Raw genomic sequence first — 26233 nt, forward strand, 5'->3', positions numbered from 1 at the left:
CAGACTCAGTCCGCGAGCCTCAGCGCACACAGGAGGTGTATACCCCTCACATACAGCTGCCTGGTTCATGAGCAGGCCACATTATAAGGGTGTATCCTCACTCACGAACCCAGCAGCTGACTGGTCACATGACTGTGACTTCACCACAGGGCCTTCAAAACAATAATAATACAGCAATATTTGTTATGCCTTACATTATGGAGACAAGCCATTTACGAGACACATATCTCCCATCGATTACACGACCCTTGGCCCTGCCACTATATATATATATATATATATATATATATATATATATATATATATATATATTAATAATATATATTATATTATACCTTTTATTAGACAGATTTATTACCATTTTTTTAATTAGAATTCCTTATTTTGTATATATTCTATATTCATTATTTTAGAATCCCTATAGTTGAACTAAACTTGAGATTTCTGATGCTGGGTCATTTTCACGCGTGCATTGAACAGTATAAAAATGAAACCCAGAAAACGGTGGCGGAATTACGTTTTTTCTTTTCTTCACCGTTTCACCCCACTTGAAATCCCCCCCACCCCTAACTTTCCCTATATAATATGGTAAAATGAATGGTGTAATTCAAAGATTAAATAAAATAAGATAGTTATGGCTCTTGGAAGAAGGGGAAGAAAAAGCGAAAGTGCAAAAACTAAAAATCGCCTGGTCAGTCTTCAGAAGATAAGTGTTTATTATTTCTTTAATGGTAGGTTTCTCTAAAGCAGCGAGGAATCCAAAGGCAAATCAGTATGATTTAGGAAATTTTATAGAATTATTAAAACTCCAGATATTCTAGTAAAATTCTTATTGAAATTTCTCGAAAGAGTCATAGGAACGCAAATAATAAGTAATGGAAGATAGATTTCATGATGTCTCCCAGATTGAGCGAAGTAAGCATTAGTTCACTGATTATTAGGTTAGACCTTCTCCTTTCTGGTTTGGACGTATGATGGGATTCGTAGTGATTTCTCTGCTTCATGAATAAAATTGGAATGAAATAGAGATTTTTTTTTTAATTCACCTATTAGAATAACTGATGGTCAGCCCAAACTCCGCTAAAACTCAGATGAGGCTCTGACCGAAATCACTGATGAAACGTAGTCGTTTTTTCTTGTACTTGAAAAAAAACTGACTTGTGAATGAAGCTTCAGGCACCGTTCACACGTTCAGTATTTGGTCAGTATTTTACTTCAGCATTTGTAGGCCAAACCCAGGAGTGGGTGATAAATGCAGAAGTGGTGACGTGTTTCTATTATACTGCCAAACGCACCGTGTTGCATTTTTGTGCGCTCGGCACAGCGCCAAAAGGGCGAAATCTTACCAGCGCACGGCCAGCATACCCAACGCTAAATATAGGGTATGCTGATCGCATGCAGCGTCATGCGACCATAGGAGGAGCTGACCGGAGGAGGCGTGGCCGGGGGCGGAGCTTAGCGGCGGCCCTGCCCTGCGCCTCCTAACGCGAGTGTGAAACTAGCCTTAGAGAGAATCCACTTAAAAAAAAAAAAAAACCTTTAAAAAAAAGTCAGTGTTCACAAACCCAAAGGTTATGTTCGTGCGTTGCCTTTATGCAGCTTTTTTTTTTTTTAAAAACAAAGTGGTGGCAGACAAAACGCTGCTTACTGTAGGTACGTTTTTCTCATGTTTTTTTCTTCATTTGAATGGGTGAAAAATTCGGCAAAAACGCTGACAGAATTGACCTTGTTGGAGCTCGGTGAGAGTGGAGTGAACTCTCAAAAGTCACATAATCTTAACTTAGCCGCCAGTTGCGCCAAAATCATTCATCTTTTTGAAGCTTCTTATGCTGGAATAATAGTGTAAAAGATTTGCTGAATTGGGCCCTGAATTTTTTTTTTTTCAATTATTAGGTTTTAGAGGAGAGTGGTAACTCTCCAAATCCTCCTGAGAAACTCAAGATAGTTAAGAGGAACCTGTCACGTTGAACGTAGTGTCCAATCTACCAGCATTTATTCATTAACACCCTGCTTATTCTGGTCTTAAGAGTCCTATGGGCGGTGCTAATCATTGACACATACCCTGTATATACATTGTTTTAACGAAGGCTGTCAATCATTGATTAGGACCGCCCAGTGGATTCCTAACCCCCCCCCCCAAAAAAAAGCGATTTCAGTGAGTAATTACAAGTTATACTGAATCGTTTCCTATAAGCTTACATATGAATCTGTTCGGTTCTTCCTGTTCTATAACCTGCTCTGCCCAAAGATTCTTCAGCGTTCCCAAGCTTTTTCCTTGAGACAACGCCTATATGAACCCTATTGGAGATGGCTATAATAACATTTACACTCTGAAGCAATTCGAGATAGCCCTCTACAAAGACCAAATGTCAGAAGAGTTTTTAGTGTAGCCACCAATGCAGACGACCATCTAAATGCAATTTTGGGTGGTCCCCTCGAAGAACCTTTGCTCTACATAACCCAGTACACATATCACTAGTGACCTCCAATACTTTCTAGATCAGAAAATTACCGTTCCGGATCCTAATGATTAATATACAAGAACTGGATCTGACATGATGCCTCATCTCTTCGGTTAGAGGTTTATTTTATCTCTGTGCTTTTATTTTTCCCGAGGAGGTCAGTGGTTTGATCCTTGTTACGAGAATTAGAGCTGTATTGTGCAGTGGAGACTTAGCGGTGCACATTTCGGGTTTTCAGTTGAAGGCACAGCAGGGGGGCTACTCAGTAAGAGGGCCGACCAGGTGTTAGTGGCAGATCAATACTCGATGTCTTTTGTAGGCATAGGGTATCCATCAGATCTTCCACAGTCAGATGCGTCTCTAGTAAGCTATTGATTCTGAGGACGATTGTACATTTCCATCTGCAGTGCGTCGGATACTCTTGTTTGATGTTCTTTCATCGATGTCTTGTTGGTCTTGTCCCCCTACTCAATAATCACATGAGAGGAAGATCTCCTCTACATTTCCGATGTCGACCTTGGTAAAGCCTGAGAAAGAGGCGAGTTGAGTTAGAGCGTAAGTCGGTATCTCGAGCCTCGGAGCTTGATTTGACAAGTGATACTGGAAGCCTAATTGGCTCTGACAATTTGCCAGCTCTCATTTCGACTCTGATCTGTTCTCCTGCACTTGTCTTCGTCTGTGTTCTCTCATTTGCAAGTTTTTTGGGTTTTTTTACATTTTCATTTAATCACCAGGAACATAAGCGAACTTAGGTTACGCATTGGTTACAAATGTCGTACAACTCAATTCTTTCATTATTAACTTTATGGGCCCTGTTTGTTGAGTGCGCGTAGCCTGATATTTTCTTTCGTTTGATTCTTACCTGAAATAGGAAATCCAGATAAAGTCGTTCCTGAAGGATCCTTTCTTCTTTTGTATTTTGACCTAGTACTTTTTTTTTTTTCTTCTTCTTCTTCGTAATTTGAGAAATTCTAGAAAAGTTTTGGTTCTCCTTATGGAAATCCAGAGTGTCCATGTTGAGTTTCTTCGGAACAGAGTATGTAAATCATGATCTTCTTCAGAAAGAAGGAAAAAAAAGTCTGTAGCGTCACCTAAACCCATAAAAGAGCGTTTAGAAATTACTAGGGATATTTGTCAAACCATAGTCACCCATCGGTAGACGGCACTGTTTCGGAGTTCTTGCTCCTAATACAGGTCAGCGTAATGGCAGTCCCATTGGCATTATATTGTCCGATGATCCCACCCCAAAAGACAACAGGATCATCTATCAGATATCATCTTTCCACAGGCAGGGGATCATTTGGATTAGACTGTTGGGACCAGTACCGATTGGCTGAATGGGGAATTTTTTTTATCCCTGTTACAATGATTGACCACCGCTCCATTTCTTCTTTATGGGGCTGCCGGTAAAAGCCAAGCACGGAGCTTCGTAGCCCCATACAGTATGAATGGAGCGGTGGTCAAGCTTGTATAATGCTGATACGTTCTAGCTCAGATAAAAGTGCCCCATTCTCCCGATTGGTGCAGGTCCCAACGGTTGGATCCCCACTGAACAGTAAGTTATCACCTATCCTGAAGATAGTTGAAAGCTTGTTTTTTTTCCTGGACAACCCCTTTAGGGGGTGTTCGGACCGAAATGTCGCCACAGGAGGCAGAATAAAATGTAAGCCTTTTTTTTCACCATTGTCTAAGGCGCTGTCTTTTTTTTATCTATTGTTAACCCCTTTAGGTTGGTCACTTAGAGTCATGGTAAGATTGCGGTGTTACCCCATTTTAAGCACAAGCTAAAAGTTTTTCGAAAGGGAACATAGTTTAAATTTTCCCACCACTCGCAGATGCTGGCACCCCTGAAGGACCTGAGTCCATCACTGGACTGTGCAGCTATCTCTAAGTCACTCGGGCCTAATTGTCCATTCACATGGCTTATGTTAAATTATCGTTACTATTAACTCTTGTTTCATGATAATCTTCCAAATCGCAGGTGAACAAAATACTCGTTTGTCAGGTGAAATGATCTTTTGTGCGTCACAAAAAAGATCCTCGTTCTCAGTAGCGCATCGTTCTGTGTAAACAGGACATGTGCTGCCGATGACAATGGCCGCCTGTGCACACTGAGTGGTCTGTTACAGATCGCCAGGTTGGACTGTGTAGAATGGGTAATAAACAACTGCTGATCGTTGATCGTTTAGTGTCACGGGTTGACAGGTGTGATCAGACCTTAATTTTCTCTTGGCTGCTTATCTATTATCTGATCGGATATTTGGATCATGTACTGAGCTTTATATGGCGTGTCTGACATCCATGGGGAGGGCAGTGACTGGACCCCATTAGTACCTGCATGAAGTAATGGCACTCTGCCGCTTTACAGCATGTTATTCTGCCGTTCACCCACCTGCAGTATGAGCAGTACCCCGTGACGGTAGCCGTTGATAAGTTTGCATAGTCTCTGCTCACAACCTGTGATGTTCTGACATTACTGAACCGATACTTCTATTACAGAGAAAGAAATGGAGAAAATCATTCAAGAGAAGCCGTAGCGTAAAACTGAGGCTTCAATGTAATCCTACCTTTCCATTTCTGCTTAATAGTGCTAGCTGCTGTCCTGGTGATCGCACCGGAATAACGTGGATTGCCGTTGGATTGGGTTGCCTAAATGTATCACATGATAGTTACACGCACATCTAAGTCTAATATATCCTTTTTTTTTTTTTTTTTTTTTTTTTTTTTTAAATTATCAATCCTTACTTATATAACACCATTATATTACAGATATCACCGCTGTCCCCATCGGGACTCACGATCTACATTCCCTATCATTACATCTTTGGGAGGATGTCGGAGAACCCAGAGGAAACCTACTAACTCCTTGTAGATGTTGTCCTTGGTGGGATTTGAACACAGGACCCCAGAGTTTCAAAGGTTCCAGTGCTAACCACTGAGCCACCATACAGTGCTAACCACTGAGCCACCATGCAGTAATTAATAAAATAATTAAAGGGCCAGCATATCTCGGCTCCTTTATGTAATGTTATGTCACCCTTGCCTGTGAGTTTGGGTGAATGTTGCAGTATTTCTACTTGCGTTGTGCGATATGTGATAGAGTAATTAAGATGGGTGTATTACGTGTTCGTGTGTTTTGTGCCTGTTTACCGTATATTTAATGATGATATAAATCTTCTATATGTGGATCTTCGAGAATCTGATTTTCTGCGCCTGCCTCCCTCCCGGCATTGCGTTGCCTTGTCTATTAAGTCCTCGTCGGGAGTTCATTTACTGTACTGATCTCTGATTAACTCACCCCTGGAAGCACCGTGGGAAAAGATGCACAAACGTGCGCAGGTTCTCTGAAAGGAGGAAAAAAAAGAGCAAATTACCTGTGCCGAGCCTGCAGCAGCAGAGGAAGACCTCTCTGATCATAAGTGCCATCTTATGCTTCACAGATCGATGGATATCCATGTAACACATAGGCGGCGAGAGCCACAGCTCTAAGTTCTGCTTCCTGATGTGGAGAATGTTTAAAAGGAATCTGTCACCTGGGAAAACGCTATATATCTGCAGGTGAATGGCATTAGGAAGGTGCCCGACTGCTGTACTGAAAGTGCAACTACAGGGAGAAAATGAAGGGAGAAAATGAAGTTGCTTCCTCCCAGGAGCCACCGGCTTTCAGTCATAGGGTCATGCACAGAGCGACTACTGTCACCGCTCACTATGTAGAGCGAGCCATCAGTCTAAATGGCAGGATGTGGTTATAGCCTGCACACATAATATAGAGCGATGACTGCCCACTCAAAGCATGACCCCATGACTGAAAGCCGGAGCACCTCTATGACTGAAAGCCGGCGGCCCTTTGGAGGAAGTAGCTTTATTTTTTTCTCTGGTAACTGCACTTTCAGTACTGTGGTTAGGCAACATTATAGTGCTGTTTAACTGCACATTAACCCCGATATTTGCAGGTTGATGGCATTTTCTAAGGTGACAGGTTCCCTTTAAGTTGACCATTCATTCACCTTAGGCTGATTTTTTATGTCCAACATCCATGGTCCAATGCGATGTCCTGAGTGGCCATGATCATAGCCATGTTTTCTAGGCATATATGTGGCTGATGAGTTCAGATCAGGAGACCCGCCGTCGGTCAGGGCATTGTGGTCCGTATTCAGATCGTGAATGTCGGATATGCGAACTCAGACTTAGAAAGCTGTCAGCCGAATGCTCGTTTGGTCGACAGCCATCTCTCCCCACTCTCAAAGAGAGGGCGGAATAAGCAAATGCCAGTTATTTTAAGTAGCGCATCTGTGAGCCCCCCAAAATAGGGCATGTTTAAATCCAATATGCCCAATCCTAATCTTTTCACCAACATCTATCATTAGGGGAATGGTTCGGGACATCCCTATACACGGATGGTCGGCTGGTCCTGCTAATATTGGTAATGTGTTGGGGCATATTTACTATGTTGTCCATATATCTCAAAAGGACACATGCCTGGGGGATGTCATAATGAGACAATCCCTTTAAAAATGGCAGTAAAAAGTGTATTTACTGAATAAAACTCATACAAGACTCTCAAATCCATTGACCGTAACCTGAAAACTTAAAGGGGTAAGAAAACCGTGGCTGAGCTTTATCAGAAACGGCTCAACACCGGTCTGTGGGCTGCGTTTGGTGTTACCGCTCGGCTCCATTGAAGTTATTGAGGCTGGGCTGCAATGCCACACCCGACCTGTGGAGAGTTGTGGCGCTGGTTTTTTTTTTTTAAATTTTAGACTCTCAAAATAACTTTCGGTCAGAGGATGAATGACCTTGTCAGACCTTGACGTCGATGACACTAGTCAGGAGATTGACTCTGATTTCTTATTTTGCAGCTGTGTTGACGTAGAAGAAGATGAAGCTCCTGATATTGATATCTACCACTGTCCAAATTGTGAAAAGACCCACGGGAAGTCTACATGTGAGTACTCGTCACATCTAACGTCTGCCAGGTATTAAGTAACATGTGATTTGTAGAGAGGGCGGTGACCACTGTGACGGAAGAGGTAGCGGCACCTGCACGGTCACCTCCCATTCACGTCGGGACCCCCTCACTTTGCTTCCTTACCTCCCATCCATATAAAAGAGGACTTTACTTTGACTACACCACTACTGATGTGTGCACAGGTTCCTTCTTCTGGCTTACTGTATGACTAGCACTGATGCTTTCCGGCACTGACGAGGAACAGGGGTATGACTCGGACCAACGGGAGTGTTATATGCTCCCTGTATTTGCATCGATGATGAAAATAATGTATTCTTAACTCCTGGCCTCCCACCAGCCTCCACGATTGATGTATCCTGAGACTTCCCCTTTTAGTCTAGTAATAATTATGCAGTAGTGATTAGAGATGGGCGAATTTATTCAAATTTGTGCAGGATTTATCACTCAAACATGGGTTCTTAATGGGGAGAGGGTGACTTGCTGCTGCCAGACGAATCGGATGCCAGCTTACTGCTGTTGAAATCCAACATGCCTAACCTTTCTTTCCCTGACTTCTGTCGTTAAGGCCATATACATTTTACTCGGGAGCAGTCTTATAGCCAATGACTGTAGCATGGGGGGCTTATGCCAGGCTATCATTCTATTACGCGGGCACTTCAGATCCAAATTGTCTGGATTATTGGAGGTCCATTTGGTGTAACACCTCCCTCCCCATCGTCGGCAAGTTAGCACCTGTATTGTGGGTATGTGATAACTAATTTGGGACGATCCCTTCAACTGATCTTATGTCGACCCATTGACCCAATGGCAAAGACAGGAGTAGTGTAACGGATGGCGGTAACTGAAGGGTATGGATCGCCTTATCCAACACATAGTGTATTCTAGATGCAGTGGTAAGAAATGGTCAGATGGGAGGGAGTATGGCTGCACCATCAGACTTATCGTATTTGTCGGACTATAAGATGCCCTTTTTTTCCAAAACAATTTTTGGGGAAATGGAGGTGCCTCTTATAGTCGGAATATATTTACTAGGAGTGTGACGGCAGCAGGAGTTGGGCGATTCTACCGGCCCTGGGCTGGGAAGATGGGTGTTCTGTTGTCCAACGCTGCCAGGCTTGGTGACGCGGGGGCTCCACCAACATCTTGTGAGAGCTCGTAGCCTCCAGGAAAATGGCCGCCGGAGGTGGCGCATGTGCAAATTGAGATCTCAATCTGTGCATGCGCCGCCTCCAGTAGCCATTTTCCCAGAGGCCATCTCATTGCAGCAATGGATGCTGCACTGCTGGGCTTTCACAAGATGTCGGTGGAGCCCCAGCACCACTGAGCACTGACACACCAGTCTGGGATGGGAGTCAGATCATCACCGGACCACCGAACACCCTCTGTGATCCCATTCCACCAGTGTTGGCGTTCCCCCCCCCCCCCCCCCTTCCCTGTTAGCTGAATTCGGACTGTAATCCGGACTCCCATTTGACACACAATTTTTTTTTCCTTACATTCCTTCTGAAAATTTGTGGTGCGTCTTATCGTCCGGTGCGTCTTATAATCCGAAAAATATGGGAGGACTCAGGCAGACGTCCATGAACATCGATCTGAGCACGGACTGCAAATGCACGGACTGGCCGCTGGTCTCCCAACTCTAGTGTGACGGCTTCGTAGAAAAGAAGGTCATGCTAGAGTCAGGAGACCTGCAGCTATTCTGGATGTCCGCCTGAGCCTAAGTCTGATCGGGCAGCCATACGCCTTTCCCGACTTACTGCTACACCTAAGCTGCACTATGTGCTGCAGAGCGGCAGCCAGTCCATGCATTGCGGTCCAATCTAGGACCGATTTGCCACTACATGCATGATCTATCATGGAGATGCATAGGTTTGCATAGGAGCTGTAGACACAAAACAGTAGGGCGTTTTTTTTAATCAAGACCACTTAAAAAGTTGCTTTATTTTTTATTTTAGGTCTATTGGAGCGATAAATTAAATACCAGAAACAATCCAAGGTCAATATTAAAAAGATACTTAATTAAATTTAATCCAAGATTAAAAAGGAAAAAAAAATGTCACCCAAGATATAATAAATAATATTGTCCCACTGGATCTTTTCGGCTGTGATAAATTATATTTGTGTTCTACTAACGCAAACTTTTGGAAACTCCTAAATCTTGTGATAGTAGTAATCTCCTGCGCTGTACATTTCGACCTTGAATTGTTGAATTGTCACGTCTGGCCCCATAATTGGTATGTTTCATTGAAAGTAGTAAGTGGATACCAGCACTCGGAATGTCTGCAAACGAAAAAAAAAAAATTAATAAATTGCCCCCCCCGACGCGCGCTGGATCTATTACTGCAGCCAGCCAATTCTTGTCATTTCCATTGTCTGCAAGGTCGGCGACAGCGATGGAGAACCTCTCACTGTATTGTGTCGAGCGGTTATATGTATCCTTCGCTGCCTTCAGATTGCTTTCTTTCCTTATTATTCCCTTTTATACTTGTAATGACAATCCAGCAAGTTCTCCCATAGTCCAAGGACGCCGCCTGCCTCCATCTCTTAGGCACAGGCGCAATTGTTATGTGCTCGTGTTCAACCGATACTCTCATCATGCATGTCATTGTCAGACATAAAGAATGGAAAGGGGCTCTCCAAGTATTAAAAACAAAAAAAGAAACCGAACTCTTCTTTGCCCCAGAAATCCAAACTTGTTGCCCCCAGTCTTTATTTACAAGTTACTGACACGAGAACACTGCAGCCAATCAATGGCCTCAGAGGTCTCTTGACACATTAATGGCATCATGGCGCATTGAATGGCGCCCATTCATTTTGTGGTCTAGAATTTTTGTAAGCTCATATAGAATATTACAATTCTGTTTTAAGGTTTTTCTAAGACTTCAATGTTGATTGTCTTTTTTTTAAAGTATTTTTGTGTGCACTTTCATCATTTGTTTTCTAGGTTTTGCGCTGTACATTGTACAATGTAATGCAATATCAGACAACCAACAACCGCTACAAAATATACAGAGCCGTACCTAGAAAACAATCAGAGTCACACTGCTTGCCAAAGAGCGAAGTGACCCCTTCAATTGGCTAATTAGTGGTGGATTCCAGAAGTCAGAGACCCCATTGACCCCCATTCATCTAATATTATCTCAAGGATATGATAGTAAAATAAAAGTTTCAGAAAACCCCTTTTAAAGGGTTGTTCACAAATTTGACACCTTAAAGGGAACCTATCACATTGTACTTGCAGTCCGATCTGTGGACAGCCCAGTATAGAGACGGAAAAGCTGAGCGGAATAATATATAGGTTGGATTGGAAAAGATTCAGTATATCATATATTTTATTAATTTAAATCCATGTGACTGTATGTATGGGAGTCCAGTGGGCGGTGCTACTAGTGATTTACAGCTCTCTCTCTATGATGTAGCAGGACCGCCCTCTGGACTCGCATGCGTACAAATACCAGGGATTTCAATGATTAAAATATAAGTTATACAGAAACATTTCCCATAAAGAATATTTATCAGCCTGTTCAGCTCCTCCGGTTCCATAACATCCTGCTGTTAAGTCTCTTTAAAGGGTTTGTGCACCCCTTTATCTAACGTCAATGATCCTGTTGATCCGATGATTATCTTTTTCCCAGTAACTGGAACCCTCTGGGCGATCGGCTCTTATCGCTGGGCAAAGATTTCTTTTACCTGGCACATAAATAAAGGGCATGTGCTACCGCTATTTTTTTTTTTTTTCACAACCTAAAAAATCATATGAAATTTGCAAAAGACGCAGTCGCTGCCGGAGAAGGTTGGATAAAAATAATGATTCCTAGGCACTGGTATTTGACGCGTAGGTGGGCCGGTAATGAAGCCATTGCTTTGTCTCGTAGTTTCCTTCCGGGACGGCTTGTGATGGACAGACTGCTCGCGGGTCCCCATTATATCTGCTTATGACGCTGTCGAGTTCGGATCAGGAGACCCGCGGCCGATCTGTGAATCGTGATCTGTACTCGGACCACCTTCATTGCAGATATTGGTTCCTCTGCCAATCTATAGAGTCAGAGCTCAGCCCTAGAAAGCAGAAAATATCACAGTTGTGTTGCCTTCCAGGACGTGTCACAAGCCAAACTGAATACATAATTAAAAAGATCTGATATACCTGAAGAGGCTGGTGTCTTTACTCTGAGGTTCCATGTCAGAATGCCTGGGCAATCTCTTTTTGAAGATTTTTCTGCCCAATATTAAAATCCGTCTTGTCAAGCAGTATAATAACATAATTTTTATTATTATGTGTAGCCGACTTTTCAGTGATAGTGCTCGTTGTTGGTGACTTTTTATTTGAGGATAACCCATGGATTACCCCCCAGAGGACCACCAGTCACTCTCCGTGCTACCCTCTTGTCTTGCCTAGAGTTTGTGAATGTGTGTTTCATGCAATCTCTTTTAGAATAATACATAAGTGAATTTACAGGTGAAAGCCAAGCAAGTATAATACCTGACATGATACAATGGCGGCATAGGAGTGTTCACCGGTGCTAATGTAATGAAGCTGGATGGTTAGGGATCAGAAAGAGCCTTGAAGAACTGACCAGTGACATTAATTGACTGCCTATCAATAATTAGAAAGGTAGACCACGCTTAAAGGTGTAGTCCCATCTCCAAGATCCTATCCCAAATAATAATATTAGCAAATGCCTCCAATTGGAAATGTAGCATAGTTCTTCTGATTCGCTATGGCGCTTACCCCATGTGCAGGGCATTGCAGTAGGCTGCCATTATTCTGGGCAGCGCAGGTCGACCTGTTTACATATGTTGATGTGCTGCCGAGAACAATGATCAGTTCACCAGATGAACTAGTGTTTCGCCACATTCATCGAGAGATCGGCAGCCTGTTTAGACTGAAAGATTATCTTGATTTCACGATCCCCTTGCTGTGTGAATGAACCTGTAATAGGAGGATCTGTTATTGTAGGAAGATCTCCCACATTCATCCACTAACCCTTAAAGGGTTGGTCCTTTTGGAGAACTGTGGGTTGTAAGCTGCAGTGGTTATAGCAAAATTGAGTATTACTTGCCCTCCCCGGGTCCATCGCTGGGTCTTGGGTCCAGCTCTGGGTCTCGTCTCCTGCCTCGGTCTCTGTTGTTTATCTGCAGTCACATTAACATAGTTCCATGACCCGTGACGTCTACTCAGGCAGAGCAGCTGAGCTCAGCGTTTGGCTGCAGCGCTATTGATGAGACGTCAGCGCTGCAGACAAATAGAGACTGGGGCAGCGGTGGAGGGGCAGCGAAGGGGCAGAGGTGTAGGGGCAGCATTGGACCCGGGAAGGATGAATAATAGTTGGTTTTGTTCTAACTATTTTTAAAAGGATTTTTCTGATTTCAGTTTACAACCTCTCATCCTGCCTTTTCCAGAACACCATTGTATCATGACTGTTAGGGTGTTACATCAATGACGTTGTTCTAGTATGTTCATTTATGACTACACCCACAAAATATGCCTTAAAGGCACAATAGATGCCAGAACTACATCCGGGAGCCTCGCCTCACTCCTAATCCTCATTGCAATGAAGAATGGACATGATGGGAATTGCCCTTTTATATTAGAATTCCCATTACTGTACGAGTGATAGCAAGAAACCATCTAGAAGAGATTTATGATGGGTGTGCTTTATTCCTTCCCGCTCTTCTGTGCTTGTAATTTGGTCCTTGGACCATTTTTCCCAATCTTAGCTGTAATTTGGTCCTTGGACCATTTTTCCCAACTTTAGCTGTAATTTGGTCCTTGGACCATTTTTCCCAACTTTAGCTGTAATTTGGTCCTTGGACAATTTTTCCCAACTTTAGCTGTAATTTGGTCCTTGGACCATTTTTCCCAACTTTAGCTGTAATTTGGTCCTTGGACCATTTTTCCCAACTTTAGCTGTAATTTGGTCCTTGGACCATTTTTCCCAATTTTAGCTCAAAGTGGGATTTTTCTCACAGTGGAATGACTCTTTGCATAGAGGAGCTCTTTGCATTTGCAGTTCAGCTGATTATATGAGTTAAGTTACAGCCACTCCTCTTTTTTTTTTTTTTTAACTGCATTATTAATTCTTTGTCATCCAAGATTTATACTACTTGTAATGTTTTGGAGTTTGTTTTTTTGCTATCAAAGATATTTTTCACCTACAACAGCCTACACTGATATTAGTAGGGTAAGATGACTATCTTTAGAAATAAAAAAAACAAAAATATGATTTTGTGATACTCTGTCTGGAGAGGCGTATGACATATTTTCTCTAGTGGTTGGGATGCGAGACGGAACCTGTTATGGATTTTGGTAGCATAAGAAATTTGAGTCCTTTACATGGGTTGTCCAGGCCTTGGGGTTCCAAGTCTGCAGTTACTCTACGCGATTGCAGACTCGTGCACACTCTTAGGATTTGCCCTGTACTTGGAGTTGGCGGGTGCGTAACCACAAGTATGTGATTTCAATGCCTATGACCACATGCCGACTAGACGCGCAAGTGAACCTAGCAAGGCCGTTCACGTCTAGTCGGAATGCGGCCGGAAGTGTGAAAATCTGGCACCACAAACTCCTGATGGTGCGCACTTCGCTCGTGGTTGAGGATTCACAAGTCTGGACTCTCATACAGTGACTGCAGACTTGAACCCTTGTACTAAGCTTCTTCTGAAGGTAAGTAAGGATTAACCCATTTGTTGCCATGAGTTTTCTAAGGTATATGGACACAGTCAATGCTTACAGAATCCAGAAAGTGTTTTTTTTTTTTGTTTTTTTTTTGGCGGGGGTGGTGATGGGGGAGATGTAGACGCAGCCCCTGTTCGTCCAGAAAGACAGCGGCAGAATCTGGTGCTGCGACCATGGATGCATGTAGTATTTGGGGCATAATGTTTGCCACTGGGGGTATATAATACATGTCTGAATAAGTGGAGAAAGCACATTTTAATGCACATATAACAACTTTCTGGTACTTCTGTTACTTTACTGGAAAGCACAGGAGCGTTGCAGGACTGAGGCAGTGAGAAGATATTCTTTGCAGCGTCTCTTCAGCCATTTATAGAAGACCGGACACCAGGTCCAAATTACGTTGTTTTTACTCTCGCTTTATTCTGACAGCTCCTCTAAGTTTGCCGTTTTTTGCTTTTTTTTTAAATCCACCATATGGTTTCCGAGATATGGGACTTTTTATTTATTGCTATGGTTTTCCTTTCCAAAGGGGTGTGCCTCAGTAATTATGTAAAGTAGCCTAAAGACACGCCCCAGAGGAGCCTGTAATGTAGGTGTAAAGACCATTAATATTAGCACTAGATAAAAAGAACCATATGTCTGGAACGGAATGATGGGTTTAAAAAAAAAAAAAGGCGGGAATAAAATAAGAGCAAAAAGTGTCCACTTTTGGCCTGATGACAGGTCCTCTGTGAAAGGGAATTCCTACCTTTTATTCTTATGGTAGATCATCAATGTCTATTAGATGATGGTTCCAGAGATATACCCAAAATGAGGGTGACTGCTGCATTTGGCTGTGCATGGGTGCAGCTCTCTCTGCTCACTTCTATTGGAGACAAACAAGTACTCTTGCTCGGCTGTTTTTGCAACTCCCATAGAAGTGAATGGAGAGAACCACAGACACCTTTATAGCCACTAGTGATGAGCGTACGTGCTGGGATAAGGTGTTATCTGAGCACGCTTGGGTGCTAACCGAGTGTCTTCAGCGTGCTCGAAAAATATGTTTGAGTCCCCGCGGCTGTTAGACAGCTGCAACACAAGGGAATCCCTGAATGTGTTGTAGCTGTCTAACAGCCGCGGGGACTCGAACATCATCACTAATAGCCACCTCTTCTTTAATCCTCTGCATGGATGTGGCTGCCACCTTAAAAATTAGCCCTGGGGTCAGGGGGTGAGAAGGAGGCAAAGACGGGATCCACATCCATCATACATTTACGGCCGATCAAAGTGGCCAAATGGCTTTTTAGTGCTCCCATCCCCTCTTCTGGCACCAGCACTTGGGCTTCGCTGCCGGCCAGCTGGGGTCCAACAGCTGAGGACCACACTGTGGTCAACTATTAAGTCTGCCAGAAACTTTATATGAGCGTCAGCCGAACCTGCCGATCATCGGATGTGTATTGGGGACTGCCTGACCACTCCCCAACAAATGACGTCTGGGGAGAGGAGGATCGGGCAGCAGATGAAAACGCGTTGTATTGGAGAATGGGAGAGATAGTTGCTGGCACAATCTCGTGATAGCGCCCCAACCACAACCCCCTTGTTAGTTGCATGCTTGTCCTTGGATGTCATAGTGAAATGAGTTCCCCACATTTGCAGACACATGTAACGCGCTCGATTAATTAGAATTTCCGCATTTGCCCTTTTTTGACTTCGCACTTCAGATTTAATGACTCTCCGTATAATTTTAATGCTCCCTCTAACGTTCTGTGACTCGATTTGGGAAAAGGCAATTATTCCTGCATTGGATTATAGTATGAAATATTCTGCACAAACAGAAAATAGGACGTCATATGCGGCATCACATTGCCATTTTTTGCCTCCCTGTTTTCCCAAGAAGAAAGGTGACTTACGATCTACCACGAGTCACCGCTGCAGACAGTCGCGCGACGTTAGTCCTTGTGCAAACTGCACATCCTCAGCAGGAATCTGTGTCAGATTTAGACTAATCCGTGGTCTTTATTTATTTATTTTCTGTTTCCGGTTTTTCCTAGTAAAAAAGAAAAGAAATTGGCACAAGCACGACACGGGACAGGCGACAGACGTCAAACCGGTTCAAAATGGCAGTCAGGTCTTCATTAAGGAGCTCCGGAGTCGAACCTTCCCAAGGTAAGGATCAGAAATCCTAATATGCAGCCATGTTACTTTGATGGTATAGTTTTAGGAAAAATACTCTTTTTATTCTCCTAGTTATTCCTTTTAAAGATGTTCTCCTAATTAAAATGGAGCAGGTGGGGTAATAAAAATAAATCCTGGACCCGAGCATCACATTCCCTCTGCGCTTGCTACTGCGTCCCCCGCCGGTCTCTGACATCTACATCCGGAGAGGGTGTTGCGTAACCGCTGCAGATGATCAGTGGTCCGGAAGCGAGCATAGTAAACTAAAATAGGAGATTGGTGAGAGTCTGAACCCTGGGGTCCCCACCGATCCTGAGAATGAAGCGGTGGGAGGGCACGGTGAGATGGCTGTCTTGCAGTTCCCTGCGCTGTTGAGTGGCTGGTAGTACCGCAGAATACCAAAAATGAAAAAAAATGTAGCACTGCAGCTCATTGACCCTCTGGATTAGATGTGACCTCAGTTGTCGGACCCTTAAGCCAAATTCAGATGTCCATATATCGCGGCCCCGCCGGGACGGCTTGTGATGCACAGACTGGTCGCGGGTCCCCTGACCCAAACTTGTCAGCATTATATCTGCTTATGATGCTGTCGAATTCGGGTCAGGAGACCCGCGGCCGATCTGTGAATCGTGATCTGTACTCGGACCACCTTCATTGCAGACATTGGTTCCTCTGCCAATCTATAGAGTCAGAGCTCAGCCCTAGAAAGCAAAAAATATCACAGTTGTGTTGCCTTCCAGGACGTGTCACAAGCCAAACTGAATACATAATTAAAAAAAATCTGATATACCTGAAGAGGCTGGTGTCTTTACTCTGAGGTTCCATGTCAGAATGCCTGGGCAATCTCTTTTTGAAGATTTTTCTGCCCAATATTAAAATTAGCACCTAACTGGACTCACAAAAAGGCTAATTTTAATATCCGGATTATGCAGCCTTTCTGGTCTTGATTTTCACAGTAAGTACAGCAGCCTCAACAGGTATATTTAAAATCCTATGCAGCTTGTATCGTGAAATCTGGTGACAGATACGCATTCAATGCCTAATAGCAGTATAATTAAAGTCGAAATGTAGCACGGACGGAGAGTGATGGATCTCTAGGGCTGTTAGATGATTTACATCCCTCTGTTGTCCCTCTAAGTCTGGAGAAAACACGGAATAAAATCAAATCCATTTTTTGTGTTCACATAACAGAACAGGGGGACTAAGAAGGAGCGTTTCTCCCTATGGATTCTCCCTATGGATAGAGGGAGACTTATAGGCCATGTAATGCTCCTCTGAAAATTTAAATATGCAAATAGCCTCTTCAGAGAGGAAGGAACTCTAGTGCCACCCATTGTGGTAGCAATCCTAAAATTCAATATTGAGGCTTTAAAGGGACTTGCTACATGATTCTTAGGATAAGAAGACAAGCCAAACACTCTATTTTTCAGACATTTGTTTTGGGGTCTTTTCCTCTCATCAGTGCAAAGCAGGAGATCTGCGTTGGTTGGGTGAAATGCCCCTGACGGGGGTCTAGTGGCTTAATCCTTGTGGGGAGCAATAAGTCGGCGTAAGGAGACTTATAGGCCATGCCTCTGAGACTTTATATATGTAAATAGCTGAACTTTAGTCATGTGGCCAAGCCCTTTAAAGGGTTGATATTGACGTTTGGGATTACTGCTTCCAATAGGTAGCAGTAGAGATTGAGTCTGTGTCCTCCCCCTTCTTTTAAGAGGCAATTGTCACATAACAGAACAGAGATTTGGAATTCCGTGGACAGATGTGAACATAACTGAAGACTGCAGCAGGAGCCTCCCCCCACCTGTGTCAGATTTTGATGGATCCCTCATCCATTTTACTGACATGGAAGGAAAGACAAAGCTTGATAAGGGCCGTCTGAGCGCTAATCCTTTATGGAAGAAGTGGTATCTCTCATCTGTGGTGAAGTATTTCTATACAAGGTGTGAAATGTGAAGTGGATCTGAAAATGGTGTCAATTCACATCAACAGGTGAAATGGAAAAGATCTCGTTTTCCACTTGTCCTCTTGATTATGTAAAAACCTTCCATATGAAGTGTAACTAACGTACAGCCTGTATCGTACTGCAAAGCATCGGACGACAGGACCCTCATTGTTCAGTGGGTCTTTACCCATTAAAGGGCACCTGTCATCATAAAATGGCCCATTGGTGGATCAGTGTTTTTTATTTATATATATATATATATATATATATTAACCCCTTACTGCCGTCGGATAGGATAGTACGTCCGATGGCAGTACTCCCGCTTTGATGAGGGCTTTGGCGGTGAGATCGCATCAAAGCCGGGACATGTCAGCTATTTTGAACAGCTGACATGTGCCCACAATAGGCGTGGGTGGAATCGCGATCCACCCTCGTCTATTAGCTAGTTAAATGCCGCTGTCAAACTCTGACAGCGGCATTTAACGCGCGGTTCCGGCCATCGGGACAAAAATACGCGCACCGCTGATCCCCATCAGTTGTTGATGCCGAATTGCTATGAGCGCCACCCTGTGGTCGGCGCGCATACCAATGCTGTATTTCTGCTACATATATGCGATCTGAGCATCGCCTGTATGTAGCAGAGCCTATCAAGTTGTGGCAGCTTCTAGCCTCCCATGGAGGCTATTGAAGCATGCCAAAAGTTAAAGAAAAATAGTTTTAAAAATAATAAAAAAATTTAAAAAAAATAAAAGTATAAATCACCCCCCTTTCGCCCCATTCAAAATAAAACCATACAAAAAAATCAAACCTACACATATTTGGTATCGCCGCATTCAGAATCGCCCGATCTATCAATAAAAATTTTTTTTTTTACCTGATCGCTAAATGGCGTAGCGAGAAAAAATCAAAACACCAGAATTAGGTTTTTTGCTTGCTGCAACATTGCATTAAACTGCAATAATGGACGATCACAAGATCGTATCTGCACATAAATGGTATCAATAAAAACATCAGCTCGGCACGCAAAAAATACACCCTCACACGACCCGAGATCACGAAAAATGGAGACGCTACAGGTCTTTGAACATGGCACAATTTTTTTTTTTTTTAACAAACGTTGGAATTTTTTTTCACCACTTAGATAAAAGAGAACCTAGATATGTTTGGTGTCTATGAACTCGTTGGCCTGGAGAATCATAATGGCGGGTCAAGATTAGCATTTAGTGAACCTAGTAAAAAAAAAAAAAAAAGTGTGGGATTGCACTTTTTTTTTTTTTTGCAATTTCACCGCACTTGGAATTTTTTTCCCGATTTCGAGCACACGATATGCTAAAACCAATAAAGTCGTTCAAAAGTACAACTCGTCCCACAAAAAATAAGCCCTCACATGGCCATACTGACGGAAAAATAAAAAAGTTATAGCTCTAGGAAGGAGGGGAGCGAAAAATGAAAACGCGAAACTGAAAAAAGCTCTGGTCATGAAGGGGTTAAATATAAATATATAAATATAAATTTAATCCTTGAAAAAAAAAAATAGGCATATGAAAAACTCAGGGGGGACTGTGTTTTTTTTTTTTTTTTTTTAATCACCAGAATCGTTCTGATTTGGAAAGTCATGTTTCAAAGTCAATTTTTCCTGTTTGATGAATGCTGTAAAAATAAACCCCATAAAACATTGCAAAATTTCAGTGTTTTTCACCCTTTTACCTCCCTTTGGAATTTTTTTCAGCCCCTTCCCCCAGTTTTCAGTATATTATATGGTAATGCAAACGGTGTCATTCAAAATTACAACTCATCCTGCCCCCCCCCCCCCCGAAAAAAAAAATGAAGGCTCTTCGAAGAAGTGGAGGAACAAAATAAACCCAAAAAACAACCAAAAGTGCAAACAGGAAAAAGCACTCAGTCCTTTTAAAGGGTTAAAGGGACGGTTAAATAATCAATTTTCATCACCTATTTGGTCATTGGGTTGCTCAGACCACCCCCAATTAGGAAAACTGAAAGTTCTCTGTATGAATGGAGCGGTTGTAGGACCCTCACTCCAGTGATTATCACTCATGCATTATTGCTTCCCTTTAGAAGGCACAGCGCCGAAACGCGCGTTGGGGTGGGTGGCACCACCGATGTTCAGGTAACCTTTTTGGCAGTGACTGTTTTACTTTTTTTTACACTATTTGCTCGGCACTTTACGTCTTTGATTTGACATACAGCCTTCTTGGACACTTGTCCTTTTCTCCTGGTCTGGACATACTTAATTTCCAGGTTATACCATTGGTGATACTACATTGCACATATGCACTTGCACTTTTGAGCAAAACTGCTGTTTATTTTTTTTTTTGCTGGTTTTCCTGACTTTTGCTGTGGTTCCACCCTATTGGTTTACCACTGTCATATCCCTATATTTTTTCAGTTATAATGTCTTTTATATAACTTGTTAGCAGCAAAGTTTCATATCTTTTATTATTTGGTTCTCTTTGGTGCTTTTCCTCTTGGATGATTTCTTCTGCATTATTGTTCCCATAGACCCTCCCGATAACTGAATGGAAAGGTGGTCAAGGCTTGCTCACTGGTTTGGTGGGGGGGATCCTGTGCCGCGGCTGACGGACGATGGTGTCTGACCCATCTGCCATCATGGAGGCTTGTTGGGCTCTTCTAGCCGTTAAACTGAAGGTGTCACTAGGGGGGGATGGTGACTCTAGCCTGATGTGTGATGATATGTACATGGCGTTTATGCGTAAAAATAAAGAAATCATAGACCGCCATCTATGAAGAAGGAAGGCTCCGCGGGCGGCTCATCCCGACACCTGCCTTAATAATCTCTGTAGTTCCACTCTCTGTTGTCAGCGGCGAGAAGCCGTCTCCTTGATGAGATTAAACCCTCATTCATCTAGTGGGTTTCCGAGTGCAGCACGGGGGATTGTGAAGAGCCGCCATCTGACCGCAGATGTCTTCCTGGCAGGAGGGTCTGGCAGACCTTCTGAAAGGGAAGTTGCTCCGCTCTCATCTGACTGCCCAACTGGAAAGGAATTGATCTGAACGTTTGGCTCAGACCGTAACCAGAACTGGAGATGATAAAAGTAAAAAAAAAAAAAGCAATCAGAACGCAGCGTTCATCAGGAATTATCCGGGGATGTTGGGAGTTTAGGGGGTTAAATATCATATGATTATTTTTTTTCATGGAACAGCACCTCCTTTGTCCTTGAGGATGTGCCTTCCATTGCAGCTCACCCTCTTAAGGTGAATAGAGCATAGTTGGAGTACCCTGTGGAGAAGAGGACACTTTTTTTTTTTTCTTGAAAGTAAAGTGTCTTTTTTCTAGCCTTAGACAACTTCTCAATAAAGGGAGTTATCCCTCCAGGATTCTGAAAAGCACGGCTGCCTTTTTACAAAAACGGCGCCACCACTGGGTACAGTTAATGTATGGTATTGCGGCTCTGGCAATATTCTCTTCAATGGGGCTGAGCTGAAATAGCAAATGCAGTCTGTAGTCAGGGGGAACAATAATAAGGCAGAGCTGGAATGACATAATTTGGAGTTGGCCCAATCACAGCTTCCATTCTTTTGGGAAGGCTTTCTAGAAGCTATTTTTCTATCAAATCAACTAAGGGGTCGGGGCCAAACCCTGATGCCGCTTATTATGATCACTCCTCCACCAAAATGTACAAGGGGCACCATGCAGTCACACAGGTAACGTTCTCCTGGACTCGTCAAACCCAGACTCCTCCATCAGATGCCAGATGGAGAAGTGTGATCTGTCACAGCACAGAACACTCTTCCTCCAGAGTCCAGTGGTGGCAGCTTTACACCACTCAATCTGGCACTTGGCATTGTGCTTGGTGATGTACGGCTGCGTGCAGCTTCTCGGCCAAGAAGCTCCCAGCTGGGGTGCAGTGTTTCTGCTGCTGATATTACCAGAGGAAATCTGCACTCTGCAATTATGCAGTCAGTAGACCATTGGTGACTTTTCTGCCCTCTGCTCCTCAGCACTCGGCCCCCCGCTCTGTAAAGTTACGTGAAAAGGGGGTTGCTGCGGTTCCATCCAGTTTTCAATAATATCACTTACAGGTGATGGGGAAGATTTAGGAGTGAAGAAATATCATGAACGGACTTGTTACATCGGTGACTCCTATTACAGGACCGCGCTGGTATCGGGGAGCTCGGCACCACCGGCTGCTCTGTCACATGTTAGTAAAGGCAGACAGCATGGTTACACACTGGGCGTGAGAGGCAGATGTTATACATTGGGGGGCTGCCTGATGTTATGCACTGGGGGGCAAGTGGCCGGATGGTATACACCGAAGGGTCGAATGTTATACACCAAAGGGCGAGGGGCTGATGTTACTGGTGGGGCGAGGGGCTGGATTTTATACACTGGTGGGGCGAGGGGCCGGATGTTATACACCAAGGGGTGAGGGGCCAGATGATATACACTGGTGGGGCGAGGGGCCGGATGTTATACACCAAGGGGTGAGGGGCCAGATGATATACACTGGTGGGGCGAGGGGCCGGATGTTATACACCAAGGGGTGAGGGGCCAGATGATATACACTGGTGGGGCGAGGGGATGGATATTATACACTGGTCTGGCGAGGGGCCGGATGTTGTACACCAAGGGGTGAGGGGCCGGATGATATACACTGGTGGGGCGAGGGGCTGGATGTTATACACCGAAGGACGAGGGGCTGGGTGTTACTGGTGGGTCGAGGGGCCGGATGATATACATTGGTGGGGCGAGGAGCTGGATGTTATTTACCGAAGGGCGAGGGGCCGAATGTTATACACCAAAGGGCAAGGGGCCAGATGTTACTGGTGGGTCGAGGGGCCAGATGTTATACACTGGTGGGGCTGGATGTTATACACTGAATGGCGAGGGGCCGAATGTCCGAATGTTATACACCAAAGTGCAAGGGGCCTGATGTTACTGGTGGGTCGAGGGGCCGGATGTTATACACCGGTGGGGCTGGATGTTAAACACTGGTGGGGCGAGGGGCTGGATGTTATACACTGAAGGGTGTGGGACTTGATGATGTTCACTGAGGCGTGAGGGGCCAGATGTTATACATGGAGAGGGTCAATATATGGTGAGGGGACAAATGTTATACACCAGGAGGGCGTAGGGTCGGATGTTATACACCAAAGGGCAAGGGGATGGATGTTATACACCAGAGGGCGAGGGGCCGGATGTTTTACTTTGGGGACGGGGGGGACGGATGTTATACACCAAAGGGCAAGGGGATCGATGTTCTAGACCAGGAGGGTGAAGGGCCGGATGTTATACGTTGGTGGGGCGGATGTTGTACATCGGGGCAATGGGATTAGATGAGAAACTGGGAAAGTCAGTACGGAGCTTGCCTACCATTGATGTATCTGCCTGCTTATCCTGGTCATCTGTTTTTCACTTTTTACAGAAGTAAAAAAAAATAATAATAAAAAAAGAAAGCAAAAAGCATATTGCTTTTTTTATAGCAAATGTCCTTGTTGTTTTTTTTGTTTTTTTTTGTTTTATTGTGACAGGTTGTATCTGATATTACATCTCTGCTGCATTGAAGTAAATAGCGTTTAGCTGTGATACCGCAAATAATCTACGGCCAGGAGTTTTTTTTTTTGTTTTTTTTTAAGAAAGCAGATAAGATTTTCTAATCCATGTTTTATTTGTTTTGTTCTTTTTTTTTTTAAAATCATTTTATTTATGTATTATTTTTATTTATGCGCTATTTACGTATTTTTATCTATGTGTTGTGTATTTATTTATTTATTCATTCACTTATTTTTCAGTTTTTCATCTTCCAGCACATAAATATCTGATCTGGTCACATGACCCTCCTTTATCATCTAACGATTGTTTCTCCCCTTTATTATTATTACTATTTTTTTTTTTACTCTTTTTTTTCACCCTGAAGGCGTTCGTCGCTGATCTTGCAGTGACTGCGATGAAAGGCCGTCTGTTTTTGCCATAATCTGCCTTCACAGGGGCGATCACAGGACATTTCAGGAAGCGCTCCCTCCTCTTGTTTTGTCAGAAAACCAAGTCTTCCATAGTGTATGAAATGTAAACAAACAGGCGACGTGTGGAAGGGCTCTGCGCCGCCACCTGCTGGCCGATCGGAGGAGTACGTGCGTACTGTATAAGCGCCGCTCTGAGCACTGTGTTCCGTCATACGCACATTTTGGAATAAAAATCCTGACAGAGTGGGGTTGATAAATTTCCCATTGTTTTCTACACTCATTATCTTGTGGTTTGGATGGGGGTTGCTTTTGCTTTATTTTTTTTCTATTATTGCAAAATTTGTAGTAAAAAAAAAAAAAAAAATGAGCAAAAATAACAGTATACTGAGTTTTGAATGTTGGGACCATCCCAAGGTCTGGGCTCTGGAACCTGGGAAGCGGCCTTGAATGGAGCTGCTCATCCTCCTCTCCGTTCATTGACTATGGGACGTTCAATGGCAAAGTCCCATAGACAGTGAATGAATGAATGGAGCAGAGATCAAGCATTGTCACCTCCGTTTAAGACTGGGTTCTTAAAAGCACCATTCTTGTGGTTCTGGACCCCCATTCTTACGAGGTCAAGTAATCTTCTATATTATGGAATCAGGATAACCTATGATTCTGGGAATAACCTTTTAATTCCTTAAAGGGCATCTCTTGCTTCAGCCATTCACGATACCGGCGACAAGAGAGCGGGACCCTAGAAACAGCTCTAGGGTTTTTACAGAGGGGGTTTCATTAGAAGGTTTGATCCATTTGTCCTTTATATGACTTTTATAGCAACCATGTGGAGCAGCTCGCTGATGGATTCACCGGTAACTCATTCTGCAGCCAGTTATGTACAGTGACACTTAGAGGCTGTAGAAATCCAACATTCCAAAAAGTTTGCATCAAACCATATTACAAAAATACGTTCTCCTTCTATACCTTTTTAACCTTGAAGATCGTCACTTTGGCGTATTCAGCTCTGCTACATCTGTAGTAGACTCCCCGCGTGTCAGCGAGCACCACGTGCTTACATTGTGTCGCTGCGTTTCTCATCGGAGAATACATGAATTGTTAATACGCGGCTGTGTGCTGAATGACTAATTCCTCGCGAGTGGCTGTTCTCATCCGTCTCCTGTCATGTCTCGTTTCTCACATCATGTAAGCAATTTGTTTAAATAAATGTTTTCATAGGAATCAATAAAAGCGTGATAGACGAGCCCGTATTTTATTTATATAACCCATAGCCGGGATCAATAATTCAGAGTCTGGAAGTCACAGAGGAGCCGACACAAGCGCCCCCTTTACTTTGTACTTTGCTTTTTAGATTAGGGATTCCTTAGCGTCTTGTAGATCCTTATAGAAGGAAGAGGTTGTGGTCTCCGATCGGTGATCTGATCCCCGGCAGATGCAGCAGAGCTGTGTTTGTCATTACTGGAGAGGTGCGAGGCTATTGCATCGTGTCGAAGGCTCTCGTCTTCATCAGCGGAATACTGTGAATTGGGTTTTCATAAGAGCTGTTGTGATGGCTGTCAGCACATCGGCACAGCACCATGCGAAGGCGACTGTCTCATCAACTGGAGGGAAGAAATGAGGAATTCCATGTTCTTGCTTCGTTTCATAGTGCAGCTCCCTAATCTAATACTTAAAGGGAATCTATCAGTAGGATCAACCATCCTAAACCGTCTATATGGACAGGTAGGTCATAGAAAGCTGACTAAAATGATACCTTGATATCTTCGATCCGATTTCTTATTCTAGAGAAATCGACTTTTTTTTCTAAATATGTAAATGAGCTGTTAAGATCTATGGGCGGAAAATAGATCACTCTGAAAATCTGCCTCCAGAACTTGTAAGGAGACATTACCAGTGTAAGACATGTAATGACTGACAGTCTGATCTACATGTCTCACACTGATAACATCACCTTTAATATAAAATAATCTCTGGAGGCAGATCCTAGCAGAGATCTTTGTCCGGCCCTTAGATCTTAACAGCTCATTTACATATTAAGAAAAATGTGGATTTCTCTGGAATAAGACATTGCAAATATCAAGGTATCA

At 43.5% G+C, this 26233-nt stretch overlaps 1 protein-coding gene across 7 annotated transcripts in view; it reads left to right on the forward strand.

Moving 5' to 3' along the window:
- Positions 1-26233, forward strand: part of PHF2 (PHD finger protein 2) — a 249026-nt gene that overhangs the window by 151154 nt on the left and 71639 nt on the right. For all 7 annotated transcript variants that reach the window (XR_012231857.1, XM_073574213.1, XM_073574215.1 and 4 more), the window contains exons 2-3: positions 7322-7407; positions 16138-16252. Coding sequence is in view for 6 of the 7 variants with exons in the window: in XM_073574213.1 (XP_073430314.1) it covers positions 7322-7407; positions 16138-16252 (201 nt within the window). In the remaining variant the exon portion in view is untranslated. The remainder of the gene's footprint in view (positions 1-7321; positions 7408-16137; positions 16253-26233) is intronic.

The sequence above is a fragment of the Dendrobates tinctorius genome, unplaced genomic scaffold (genome assembly GCF_039654945.1).
Source record: "Dendrobates tinctorius isolate UK_male_01 unplaced genomic scaffold, ASM3965494v1 ptg000038l, whole genome shotgun sequence".
NCBI lineage: Eukaryota > Metazoa > Chordata > Amphibia > Anura > Dendrobatidae > Dendrobates > Dendrobates tinctorius.